General features: G+C 53.4%; 1 protein-coding gene across 1 annotated transcript; it reads left to right on the top strand.

Annotated features, from left to right (window-relative positions):
* Positions 1-10,111: 10,111 nt before the first annotated feature.
* Chac1 (ChaC glutathione-specific gamma-glutamylcyclotransferase 1) lies at positions 10,112-12,563 on the top strand. Its single transcript, XM_005381272.2, has 3 exons — positions 10,112-10,537; positions 10,889-10,924; positions 11,481-12,563. Exons 1-3 carry the CDS (start codon positions 10,307-10,309, stop codon positions 11,880-11,882), a joined length of 669 nt encoding a protein of 222 aa, XP_005381329.1. The 5' UTR covers positions 10,112-10,306; the 3' UTR covers positions 11,883-12,563.
* The last annotated feature ends 580 nt before the right edge of the window (positions 12,564-13,143 follow it).

The following is a 13,143-nucleotide window of genomic DNA, read 5'->3' on the forward strand; positions in this document are numbered from 1 at the left end:
GTCAGCCCTCCACCTGCCGCTGCCGCGCCGGCCGCCCCGGGACTCCCGGGCTCCTGCCCCCACCCCGCGCTTTGTTCCAGCCCGACTTCCTGTTTGCGGCTGTCGACCCCGGCTCACTTCCCGGGCCGGGAAGCAGCCGAAGGCCGCGAGTTTCTCGGAGACGCGCCTGCCCGCTGGGCTCCGCCTCCTGCCGCCCCGAAGTCCGCCCCCGTCTGGGAGCCGCGCGGGGCCGCGGGGTGCTCCTGCCCGGCACTAGAGGGCGCTGCGCCGCCGCTGGCGGCTCGTGGACCAGCCGCGCTGCGGTCCCACTGTGGCGGCGCGCGTCCGCCCTTCGCGAGGCCAATGTGCGCCTTTGCCTCGAAGATCCCAGGCCTCTAAGCCGAGCGAGTAAACGCGAGTGCGCCCATTGCGATGCTTTCCCGTTATCTTCACAGTGCCCAGCATACCACTTTGGGGGGCTTCTGTGCCCCCTGCCCACAGCAGCGGGTTGGGGGTCAGCTGAGTAGTCCTAGCAGTGGCGCCAGGAAGGTGCGAGGCAGTGTAGATGCCATGTCGCCTCCACACTTGCTGTCCTCCGTGCAGCCTCTGAGAACACTGCTGGTCTGCGCTGGGCCAACCTCCTCTGCTGTGAGTAGTTGCGGGAAGAGGCTCCTTCTGCGGCGGAGGGCATCACAGGACTCCAAGACCTCAAGAATCACCTTCCCACCTGGGTGTTGTGGTGCCCTCATGTAATTCCAACGCTGTGGGAGGCTGAGGCAGGAGGATGGCAAGTTTGAGCCCAGCCTGGGTAATTTAGCAACTTAGCATAACCATGTCTTAAAAACTAAAAAGGGTTGGGGATGTAGTTCCGTGTGAAAGCCCTGGGTTCACTCCCTAGTAGTGCATGCATACACACACACACACACACACACACACACAGAACCATACAGAGATGCACCACAGTAACTTTTCCCTACACCCCTTAACGCCCTGGCCAAGTGTGGGCCCAACTTGTTTGTTCCAACCCCAAAGATCTGGGACACAGTGTCCAAACACCCGGCCAAGGCTACAGCCAGACATAAGGCCTGAGAGGAAAAAAAAAGGAGAAGAAAAATATTTCTGACGCAACTCTGAAAGACAATCAATATAGGACACCTGTGTGACCCTTGGTCACCGAAATGTGTGTGTGGATTATTCCCCCCAGTGACACACCCACCAGTTCCTCACTGTGGACAGCAGCTAAGTGTCCTCCACATCAGCCCCGTCTCTCACGGTCTACCTGGTGACGGGCTCGGCTCCTCCCAGGGTAAGGGCTCAGCCACACAAGGCTGCTCCCCACTTCTTGTGCCAATGTGAAGCCACAGGCGCTGACTGACATGCTATAAATCGAGGTTCCCACAACCCCCTCCTCCAGCTCAACTAACCTGGTAGGGTGGCCCACAGAGCTCCAGGCAACGCTTAATTTGCGTTTACTCGTTTATTATAAAGGATATTGCAAAGGCTACAGATGGGCTCTGGGGGTGGGGTGGGGCTTCCGTGCTGTCTCTGGGAGAGTCACCTCCTAGGAGCCACCATGTGTCCTCCAGAAGCTGAGCAAACCTTGTGTTTCTGCGTTTTTCTGAAGGCTTCGTTAGATGGGCATGATCGATGAGCTCACTGGCCACTGCAGCTCGCCCAGACTTTAGCCTCCCCCCACTCCCTGAGACTGGAGGATGGGGCCGAACACGGCAACCCGCTACCCTGCTTCCGTCATCACTGGGGAATCATCCCTCGTCCCCAAGCTAGCCACCAGTCAGCTCAACAGCATACAAAAAGACGTTTATTCTTTTAGGAGTTGTATGCCAGGAAATGGACTGAGAACAAATATCTCTTCCCCAGTGTCACACGACACAACCAGCTGAGAGCTCAGGAATCTGGATTTAGCAACAGGTGGCTCAGGGCCTGCCCTGTATCATGGCGCCCGCTGCGGGGCAGAGCCACCCAGCCCTGCCAGGCATGGCCAGGCTGGCTGTCTCCTGTAGTCCCTATGCCTGGCTCAGGTTGGGTGTTTGTCTGAGAACTGCTGTCCCGCTCCCTCAGTGGCAGACATCTGGGCCACGCTCATCTTATTAGGCCTAGGTCAGTTTCACACCTTCACCAGTGGGTTCCTTCCCTGTGCTTCCTCCTTTATTTCTTGTAAAAAAAAAAAAAACATCTGAAAGATTGTGGGATCTTCTCCAGCCTATTACCAGTGGGCCTTAGGACAATGATGCCCCAGCTATTCTCCTTAAAGAGATTTCACTTGCATGGCTTCCAAACAGCCCCAGAGTCTGCACCCTAAGTCAGGACTCTGTTGAACAGTTATTTCTCCACATGGGCTTTTTCTAGACTTTTCTTAAGCCAGACTCACCACACTGCAGCATTTCCTTGGGGTCTGATACTCAACCCTGAGCCTGTGGGTCACCTCTCTGTGTGGCCTGTCACCCCACTGCACAGGGCTCCTCCTCTCAGCTGGTTATCTCGTGTGACACTGGGGAAGATATTCCTTCTCAGTCCGTTTCCTGGCATACAACTCCTAAAAGAATAAATGTCTTTTTGTATGCTGGAAGCCTTGCTTCCAGCCCACACAAGCCACCGGCCCAGACCCTCTCCTGGATGGACTGGAACGGAGCTCTAAGTAACCTGAACACTGGCCTCTCAGAGATGCCCTCCAGCTGGTCTTTCCCTTCCTGGAGGGCAGACAGTGGACAGAGAGCCTGGCTTTCCCACTGTGCCAGGTACCTTCTGTAGGCTAAGGATTTATGGGTAAAACTTTACAGTCCCTGCCTTTGTGGGTCAAAGGCCGGGCACCTTACCAGGCCTTGGACACAGCTGGCACAACTGGTAAGACCGCTGTCTTGACTCCGCTGAAGTGGACCAAGGGTGTGCAGGGAGCACTACCCCAGAACATCCCACTCCCAACTGAGGGCCAGAGGCTTTCACAGAGCTCCCCTATCTGCCTTGTGACAGGTCCTTCAAAACGAGCTCAACTGGCCCAAATGCCCTCCCTGAATCTCATCAACTCATGTCACTAGAGGGGACGCTGGAATTTAACACCACATCCGGGCAGATCTTATCACCGACTGCCACCTTTTTTCTCTGAGGGACACTCATCTTGCTGCAAAAATCACTTACTGTTCCCTAAATTCCTTGCTTCCTCCCCCTCTGTGGTGGTGAACTAATGGTCAGCTTGTAACACCCGGCTGAGCTGAATGAGCGAGGTGCTGGGTGTGGAGGGCCCGCCTGAGGACTGTTGCCAATAGCATAAAAAACGAGAACTGGAGGGGAAGATGGTGTGCTATTGATTTCCCTGGAGAAGCTTGTCCAGGTGGCTTTCCTGATATGAACTCTGCTGTTATCATCATTGGAGGAGTTCGGGTCCTTGCTGTCACTGAGGATGGCTGTAGTACTTTTGGGGAGAGCTCTGGTCCTTCCTTTGAGAGTCGTTCCCTGGCTCCAGTGCAGATCCTTCAAGCTGCTAACACAGATCCTTCATCACGCTTGTGCAGACTTTCTAACTTCCACTACTTCTTTGGCCCTCCCAGTGAAGATCATTTTTTTTTTCTTTTTTTTCTTTCTTTCTTTCTTTTTTTTTTTTTTTTTGTCTTTTTGAGACGGGGTTTCACTATGCAGTTCAGGCTGGGCTTGAGCTTACTTTGTAGCCCAGGCTGGTCTTGAACTTGCAGTGATCCTCCTGCCTCAGCCTCCCGAGTGCTGGGATTACAGGCATGTGCCACCATGCCCGGCTCTTCAAACAGACTTGCATGAGACATTGCTGTGGGCTCTAGGTCTCCAACTGGACTCATGCAGGATGTTGCTATGGGATCCAGGCCCTCAGCTGGAGTCTTTAGGTCTCCAGTATGTGGACAGATCTCCTGCACTCTTTTACACTGAGTTTTTGGGTGACTATTATAAAATAATCCTGTAAGTTATGTTTCCCATATTAAATCTATTCCCTTGTAAACCCTGACTACAACACTCCCCTCTATCCTGGGTTTTGGGGGGATTCACTTTTCCTTCACAAAATGACCCCACGCAAGCAATACACCTGTGTACCTTTTCTCCTGCAGCTCTCTGCCTGCTGTCAGCTTATCTCATAGACTCAATTACTAAACCCTGCAGATTAGAGTCTTCCATCTTCCCCTCCCCTAAAGGTGCCATGAACAGACCCCAGGACTCCATCTGCCCATCCGTTTTTTCCTTAGAAGAAATTTTATTCTGACTTTGCTTCGAGACATATTCCCATCAGTACTGTGTGTGCTAAAGACATTCCTCTCATCAGTGGATGTACTGCAGTAAAAACCTGATTTGTTTTTTTGGTCTTTTTGAGACAGCTCACTTTGTTGCCCAGGCTGGCCTTGAACCTGCATCAATCCTCCTGCCTCAGCCTTTGAGTGCTGGGATAACAGGCATGCGCCACCACATCCAGCCTATAAAAACCTGAATGGGTCTTTCATCCCAGGACTAGATTATTCCTTTGCAGAAGTTTTTCCCTCACAAAAGCATCGAGATACATGATCTGCTTGCACAGTAAACTCTCGGAAACCCGTGCCATCACAGGAGGATGGGACCTGGAAGCAGTTGGCATCTTGTGTGCACAGGGCACAGAGGGCTCAGGCTCCCGTGAGAATGGCAGTCCATCCTCCCACCATTTGGCCAACACGTCGGTGACACCCGTGTCCTCCTTGTACATGGGTCAAAGGCCTGGTGACAATGCTTATCTCGCGGAAGTCTGCAGGAGCATGATCCCTCAAGGTTATGGGTTAATTAACTTATTTTAATGCCTCCCCATGCTCCCCAACACACACACAGAAAAAGCCCTCTCCAGGCGAATGCACCCACTATATGTACAGCATGCTGGGCCAGACTGCCTTTTAGTTTTTTCCAATGTTTTACATTTATTAAAGGTAGGAAAGAAACAGGCTCTGCAGAGTGAGTTTGGGCCAATTAAAGGTAACGGAAAAAAGCACACAGTACAGCGTGCAGGTGGACTACAGTGGAAGAACACAGTAGCTGTTTTGTCTTTTAAAGACCTTTCTTGCCAGGCATGGCGCTGCAAGTCCGTAATCCCAGCATCCTAAGGGGCTGAGGCAGGAGGATCACTGTGAGTTTGAGGCCACCCTGGGGAATTCAGCAACTTAGTGAGACCTTGTCTCAAAGTTAAAAATAAAAAAGAGCTGCGATTGTAGCTCAGTGCAAAAGCCCTGAGTTCAATCCCCAGTACCAAAAGAAAGAAAGAAAGAGTGTGAGATGGCTGGAGATTTCTTCCAGTGAATTTAAAATGTTTACCCTGCTTGTTTCCTTAGCCACTCAGTTCTACAGAGCTGTGGCAGACTGAGAGATGGACTATGACTCTGCTCTGGATAAGATGGAAAATTAAAAGTCCACAGTGAAATAAAAAGGAGCCTGTGGTTACAGGGCATTCCCATGTGCCAGGCACTGGTCAAGGAGTTATTTCTTCCAGCCCCTGTGAGTCCCTGTGAGGTGAATGCTATTCCTATTACTCCCATTTCACGCTGGGGAAAGTGGAGGCCCAGAGGCAACACAGCTAAGGTGGTGCAGCTGGTGAGTGGCGGAGCAGGCTCACATCTGCACGAGCTGAACTCCCACCTGGGTCTGGGCACGTTTTGCATCCTTCTGGAATTGGCAGCTTTATAAACCAACTGCATCATTTAGCAAACTAAGCGAACGTCATTCCATAGCTCCCTCCGTGTCAGACAATCATGACTGCTAACACCGGCGTGCATCACAACGTCTGCAAGGAGAAGGGATGGAACAGATTGTAAGGATATGAGCAGCACCCACATAAAGGAAAACAATCAGGAAAGATTAATTTGGGAAAGTCCAGGAGAGGAAGCCATCACGTGCTCATCACGTGTGAGTCATGTGCGACTCTGCAAAGCGCAGGTGATGTCTGGGCCTCGTCTCTCCTGAGCCGGCCTCAGCGGCCCTTCTCAAGGGTCTGGGGAGGAAAGGTGGGAAGGGTTTGCTCCGAGGCGACAGAGGAAGGGGATCTATGGTTTACTGCTCGAGTGTCTCATGGCAGGGAAGGAGAGAGATGCAGGCAAAGACTGGAAACTGGCAGGCCACGTTCACGGAAGGTGTTTAAGATCCCTTTGGTATCTTCTGTGCTATCTTCCTGCTCTGAGAGGGTCATGTTTGAGCTGGGTCATAAGACATCGCCCTGGCCTTACCCAAGGGCTTCCCTCATCCTGCGTTGGGGCAGAACCTTCCAGGTGCCAGTTCTGTGTCAGCTCCCAGGCCTTTTGATAAGCCCTGCTGCCAGGGAGCTCAGGGGTGGGGAAGGCGGGATGTCAAAGGACAACGGGAGGAGGCTGGGAGCTGGGTCACCATGAGCTTACTGATGCTTCCTGTCTGCTTATCTGTGAAATGATATTTACCTCACAAAGTAGGGTAGACGTTTATAATTAGACCGGGTATGAAAGTGTTTCGCAAACTGCCTGGCATATGGTAAGCATTCAATAAATGACTGCTTCTGTTATAAGCACAGGTGGATGGGATGGGTAAATAAACACAGGTGACCCAAAGGGCCTGGGAGGGTGGAAGAGGGAGTGTCTAACGGCCTGGGCAGGAGCCTGATACTAAGCTTCTGGGGAGAGCGGTTGTTAGAAAGGTGCGGCCTGGTCTACAGCTGGGATGGGTAAAGCTCTAAGCAAGACTGTCCTGGGAATTTCCCCACCCTCTTTCTTGAGGGTCTTTAGTTGTGTTATCACAGTTACGTCCATGTTGATGCCTTTTGTTGTGATTTTGACTTTGAGGAAGAGGCAGAACTTACATGGTACCAGATCTGGTGAATAGATGGTTGAGGACACTGTCACGTTTTATGTCTATTTTGGTTTTTTGTTTGTTTGTTTGTTTTTTTAAGGAGGGATTGAGATAGGGTCTCGCTATGTAGTCTGGGATAGACTCACAGCAACTTTCCTGCTTCAGCCTCCTGAGTGCTGGATTAAAGGCATGTGCCACCATATCCAGTCAGAAAAGCATCAACTACTCCTTCAAAGTAATTTTCATACGTAAAAATTATACTTCATGCAACTTGGAAAGCAGAGAAAAACTTAACCTATCACACCAACATCCCATCACTGGTATCTGATCCCCTCCACCTTCATTCCCAGGCATCTTGTCACTTTTGTTTTAATCATGGTTTTTAATCTTTAAAAATGCATTTTTGCCTTATTATGCACCCAAAGAGATTTTTATTTACTTTTTTCATAATGGATTTTTTTTAAGACAGGCTCTTGGCTATGTAACTCAGGCTGGCCTTGAGCTCACTTTGTAGCCCAGGGTGGTCTCGAACTCTCAACAATCCTCTTGCTCAGCCTCCCAAGTGCTAGGACTACAGGTGTGCACCACCATGCTCAGTTTCACCACATATTTCAAAGCCCATGAAATCTGTGAAGCCTCTGGAAATAATTACATATGCCTACACTTATTGGCATAGAAACATATGTGACACATATTAAGGGAAAAAGGTAGGTTATATTTCTTTAAGTCTAAGAGGTCTGGGAGCCTGGTGTGGTGCTCACCTGTAATCCCTCTTTACACAAAAGAAGTCCTCTTTCACGTCTTTATGAGGTGTGATCAGCTGGGTGTGGTGGCACACGCCTGTAATCCCAGCACTCGGGAGGCTGAGGCAGGAGGATCATTGCAAGTTCAAGACCAGCCTGGACTACAAAGTGAGCTCAAGGCCAGCCTGAACTGCATAGCGAGACCCTGTCTCAAAAGACCAAAAAAAAAAAAAAAAAAAAAAAAAAAAAAAGAGGTGTGATCAAAAAATACAGTGAGTGCTTCTGCTGGGTGCCATCCAAAAAAAAGGCAGCCTTGTAAAAATGTGACAGGCTGGATATGGTGGCACATGCCTTTAATCCCAGCACTCGGGAGGCTGAAGCAGGAAGGTTGCTGTGAGTCTATCCCAGACTACATAGAGACCCTATCTCAATCCCTCCTTAAAAAAACAAACAAACAAACAAAAAACCAAAAAAGACATAAAACGTGACAGTGTCCTCAACCATCTATTCATCAGATCTGGTACCATGTAAGTTCTTCCTCTTCCTCAAAGTCAAAATCACCACAAAAGGCATCAACATGGACGCAGCTGTGACAACACAACTAAAGACCCTCAAGAAAGAGGACATCCAGAACTGCTCCAGACTGGCAAGAACCATGGAATAACTGTTCAAAACACGGGGGATTAGTGGGAATGTGTGTCTTACTGTAATAGACCTATAAAAGAGGGCATCAATATTCACTGTAGCTTTTGATCACACCTTATATATCAAATGTATGTAACCATATGTGGCTGAATATTTAAGTTGTTCCTGTGTGACAGTCTGTGTGTTTGTCTGTGCTTCTCCATCGTGTGAACTGACCACAATTTACTTAAATATTTAGCTATTTTTGGATGTGTAAGTAGTTTTTCTTCTTTTGTTGTTGCTATAATAAATAACAATGCATTGGAAATCTTCGGGCATATGGCTTTCCCCATATTTTGAGTAATTTCCGGGAGTAGAAATATTAGGTCAAAGGGCAGGGATATTTAATAATTCTTGATTTGTATCACCAAGCTGCTTTCCCAAAAGGTGGGTGGTGCCAATCAGATCTTTCTAGCGTGTCCCACTGAAGAAACCTGGAGCTTTTCCTGAAGAAGCCGGCAGTGGAGGGCCTTTGATGACCAGCAGGAACAAGGACAGGCCTGGGATAAGAGAAGAGGGGAAGCGAACATGGGCAGTGTGGGTAGCAGGAGGAAAAGGGAATGACCAGGAATGACCATTCTGTTTTTTTGTTTGTTTGTTTTGTCTTTTTGAGACGGTCTCACTATGAAGTGCAGGCTGGCCTTGAGCTTACTTTGTAGCCCAGGCTGGCCTTGAACTCACAACGATACTCCTGCCTCAGCCTCCCAAGTGCTGGGAATACAGGCGTGCACCACCACACCTGGCAGGAATGACCATTCTGCTTGAGGGCCTGGTTTTTGTTTTTTCCCAACGGGAAAACTAATTTATGTTCTTTGTAAAGAACCCAGACTTTTTCATACATGAGAATTTAATATTGAAAAGTTGGCCTTTGGTGTCACCCTCTGTGTACAGTTTAGACCTCATCTTTCAGATTATTTCCTACACAAGCACGACGGGATAACTTGTTTTTGTTTTTAAAGAAATCGCTTCCTCCTCTTCGCAGAGGCACCTGTAGAGTAACTGTGCGGCAGCTCGCAGATAGATTTTCGTTCAATCACAATCGAATGAGAAGCAGTACCGGTTTCCTGGCCACAGGGCCCGCCCCAAGCTCAGAGCAGCCTGGAGCCAGGTCTGCAGGGCGCTTCCCAGGCCGCGCCCGCGGGAACCTCAGCGCTCAAGGAATGACCATCCCGGCAAACCCTCACCTCGGGAACCCAAACCCTCGCGTCGGGGCGCGCCGGTCTTCACGGCCTCTCCCGCGGGTGCAGCGACGACCCCAGGTGACAGCTTCCCGGAGCGCTGGCGGCTCTTCCTCAACCCACCTGGGTGGGAGTCCCACGCTGGCCGGACGTCGCTGTCACGTGAGACCTGCAAACTCGTGCCGCTCCGCCTGATTCAACCGCGACCTCTGCAGAACTCCCCGCTGCCCCGTGACTCAGTTTCCCCACTTGCTCACGCGGGCCGGCGGCGTGAGGCATCCGCGCGGAATGCGGACGGCTCCCGGTGCTGGCGCAGGGACGGGAGCCTCCGCCAGCCCGAGTGGCCCCCGCGCGCCTCGCCCGTCAGGCCCGGCCCTGCCCCAGCGCGTGGCGCGGCGGACACCGGATGCGGAACGCGCCGCGCAGCTGAGGCCCTCGCTACGGCGCCTCCAGAGCGGGCGGCACAAGGAGGCCGCGTCCGTGCCAGGCCAGCGCCGCCGCCGCCGCCGCCTGACGCAATCCACTGGTCCCTTGCTGCAGCCGCGATGGGAAACCTCCGCCGCCCTTGCATCACTCCTGCCAGGTCGCTCCCGGGGCGGGGCCCAGCCAATCAGCGCGCGCGCTGCGCCCGGGGCGGGTCGCTCAGCCACCCACTTAGAGTGCCGCGCGGTTAACCGAGAAGCACTGTCCAAAGGTGATTGGCCGGAAGGGAGTCTGCCCCGCCCCAATCACCGCGGCAGCTGGCCGACGAGGGCGGGGAGCCGCCCGGCCAGAGGGTTTAAAGGGCGCCTCCGCAGGGGTTCACTCAGCTGGAGCGGCCGAGCGGTGCCAGGCCAGGTGTGCGCGTCCGTCGGTCCTTCGCGCCCGCGTCGGAGACCCGCTCCGGAGGCCGCCCGGGCCGTCCCTGTGCCCGGCACCATGAAGCAGGACCCCGCGGCCCAGAACACCCCGCCCTCCTCGCCGTCCGCCTTACAGTCCGCGCAGCCCCCTGGGGAGGACAGCGACCCCCAAGCGCTGTGGATTTTCGGGTACGGCTCCCTGGTGTGGAGGCCCGACTTCGCCTACAGCGCCAGCCGCGTGGGCTTCGTGCGGGGCTACAGCCGGCGTTTCTGGCAGGGAGACACCTTCCATCGGGGCAGCGACAAGATGGTGAGCGTCCGACCGTGCCGGGGAGCCAGGCTGGGGGTAGCGCCTGTCTGCCAGCCGGGGTGCGCTGGGCTGCGAGGGAAATGTGTCCACCTGTGCCCCGGCTTGCGGTGTAAATGGGAGTGCGCGGGGCATCGCCATGTGATGCCTGGAGCCAGAACCTGAGGGTTCCTGGGGTGATGAGCAGGCGCGCGCCGCCCTGTCTTCCCATCCCTCCAGCAGCCCGGCTGGTTCCTTGGACACGTGGGAGTCTCGCGGCTCGGGCGCCGGGGTGTTAAGGGTGTTCTTTCACTGTTGACCAGGCGGATTTCTAATTTTTTTTTTTTTTTTCCCGAACCTTTCTGCTCTACTTAGCCTGGCCGTGTGGTGACCCTTCTAGAAGATCGTGAGGTAAGTGCCAGGGCCCAGAGGGCAGGGGTGTGGACAGGCAGAGCGCTTGGGGCCTGTGGCTGCAGCTGGGTATGGTGCCCGGCTGGCGGAGCGGAAGCGTAGTCTCCGCAGTGTTTTTCAGACTCACCTGAGGAGCTTGTTAAAGCCGGGCTTAGTTCAGCAGAGTTAGAGTGGGGCCTGAGATACATTTCTAACAAGCTTCCCAGCAATGTCCCTGGTTAGTTCCTGGCCTTCACTATGAGCAGGGATTCTGTTCTCTCTGGGCCCAGAGCACCTCCTCACCCCTTAAGAAGGAATAAGCTGGGTGTGGTGGCGCACACCTGTGCTCCCAGAGAGGCCAAGGCAGGAGGATTGCTGTGAGTTCCAGGCCACCCTGGACTACATAGTGAGTTCAAAGCCAGCAAGAACTATATAGCGAGTAGTATGTACCTAGCAAGACAGCTGAGTGCATTGCCAGAAATAGTTGATCGCCTGGTTAACCTACTCCCTTATGCACACAACCCCAGGGGAGGGTAGCATTCTGTCACTGACCAGAGGTGTCTCTGTTCCCCCACAGGGCTGCACTTGGGGTGTGGCATACCAGGTTCGAGGAGAGCAGGTGAACGAGGCCTTGAAGTACCTCAATGTGCGGGAGGCCGTGCTTGGCGGCTATGACACCAAGGAAGTGACCTTCTACCCTCAGGATGCACCTGAGCAGCCGCTCAAGGCATTGGCCTATGTGGCCACCCCACAGAACCCTGGCTACCTGGGCCCCGCTCCAGAGGAGGCCATCGCTACCCAGATCCTGGCCTGTCGGGGCTTCTCTGGCCACAACCTCGAGTATTTGCTGCGACTCGCTGACTTCATGCAGCTCTGTGGGCCTCAGGCGCAGGATGAGCATCTGGAAGCCATTGTGGACGCTGTGGGCTCCATGTTGCCCTGTTTCTGCCCCATCGAACAGGCTCTGGCACTGGTCTGAGGGGCAGAGCCCCTGCAGGGAGTGCACATGCAGACCTGGGGGCAGATGCCCAGCCCAGTGCCTGTATCAGAGGACACAGCAGGCAGCTGGGGGCTCCTCTGCCTAAGCCCCTAAGCCCTGCCTGTCTGCCAGCCTGCAGCTCCCCTGCGTGCTGCTGACTTCTACTTGAAACTTGATTTATTGCACCATGTTGGTGTGGTGGGCAGGGTGGGGGGCCTGCCCTGGAAATAGGCCCTGCTGTGCGGTGGCCCAGCCCGGACCCCTGGTGCCTGACCAGATCCCCCCAGTGCTGCTGCTAACCCCACATCACCCAGACCGCCAGCTCTCCAGGGGCCTCTATGCACCTTCATCCTCTGTCCACCCAGGCTAACCATTCCCCAGCCCTGAGAGAGCTCCTCCTGCTGTGTGAAGGGCAGGAGCAAGGAGGGACCCCACGAAGGCTGAGGCCTGCTTATGTCGTGGGAGCCCAGGGCAGAGATGGATCTGATGCCTGCACACTCTGAGAGTCAAGCCTGGGCTTCGTACCTTTGTGGCTTTGTTTCCCTGTCTCTCTGTCTGTCTGCTTGTCTGGGCTACTCCTGTGTATCTCTTGTTCTGTTGCTGGGAAGCTCATCACTACAGGCCCTGGCGCCTTCCCAGTCTATTCCATGCGTTTACCCATAAACTGATCTCATCATCTGTGCTGCGCTAGAATGTGATTCTTTCTGTACACAGGACTTGGCATCAGCAAGGAGCAAGCTCAGGAAGGCTTCTAAGAAGGGAAAGGGCTCCCTTTGCCCCTCTTCCCTTTTTCCAGGTAGGGGCAGCCGAGCAGGCCAGACCACCAGGTTCTGTCACTCCCAGGGACACAGTCTGATCAGTGGAGGGGCTGGGGATTTAGCTCAGCAGCACAGCACCTGCCTGGCAAGTGCAAGGTTGTGAGTTTGATTCCTGGTACCGGAAAACAAACAAACAAACAAAAAACCCAACCAAACAAACTCTGATCAGTGGCAGTGTTCCTATGGCACATGTGCCGCAGTGAGCACACAGAGGCCTCCCTGTCAGCACTCAAGCCAAATCACTGCAGCATTGCGCCAGCAGCCAAGCACTCAGGCTTAATTGCAGCATTGGCACTTTGTGATAATAAGTGGGTTTTGGGTTGCAGTTTGAGCACTCAGTCTCTAAAACATTTGCCATCCCCGACCTAGGTCCAAGTACATGCAGATAATGTCTCCAGCTTGTGTAGAATTTAGCTCATGCAACTAATCTTGGCAGCCCTCTG

Source organism: Chinchilla lanigera, unplaced genomic scaffold (genome assembly GCF_000276665.1).
Source record: "Chinchilla lanigera isolate Chin_1 unplaced genomic scaffold, ChiLan1.0 scaffold00015, whole genome shotgun sequence".
NCBI lineage: Eukaryota > Metazoa > Chordata > Mammalia > Rodentia > Chinchillidae > Chinchilla > Chinchilla lanigera.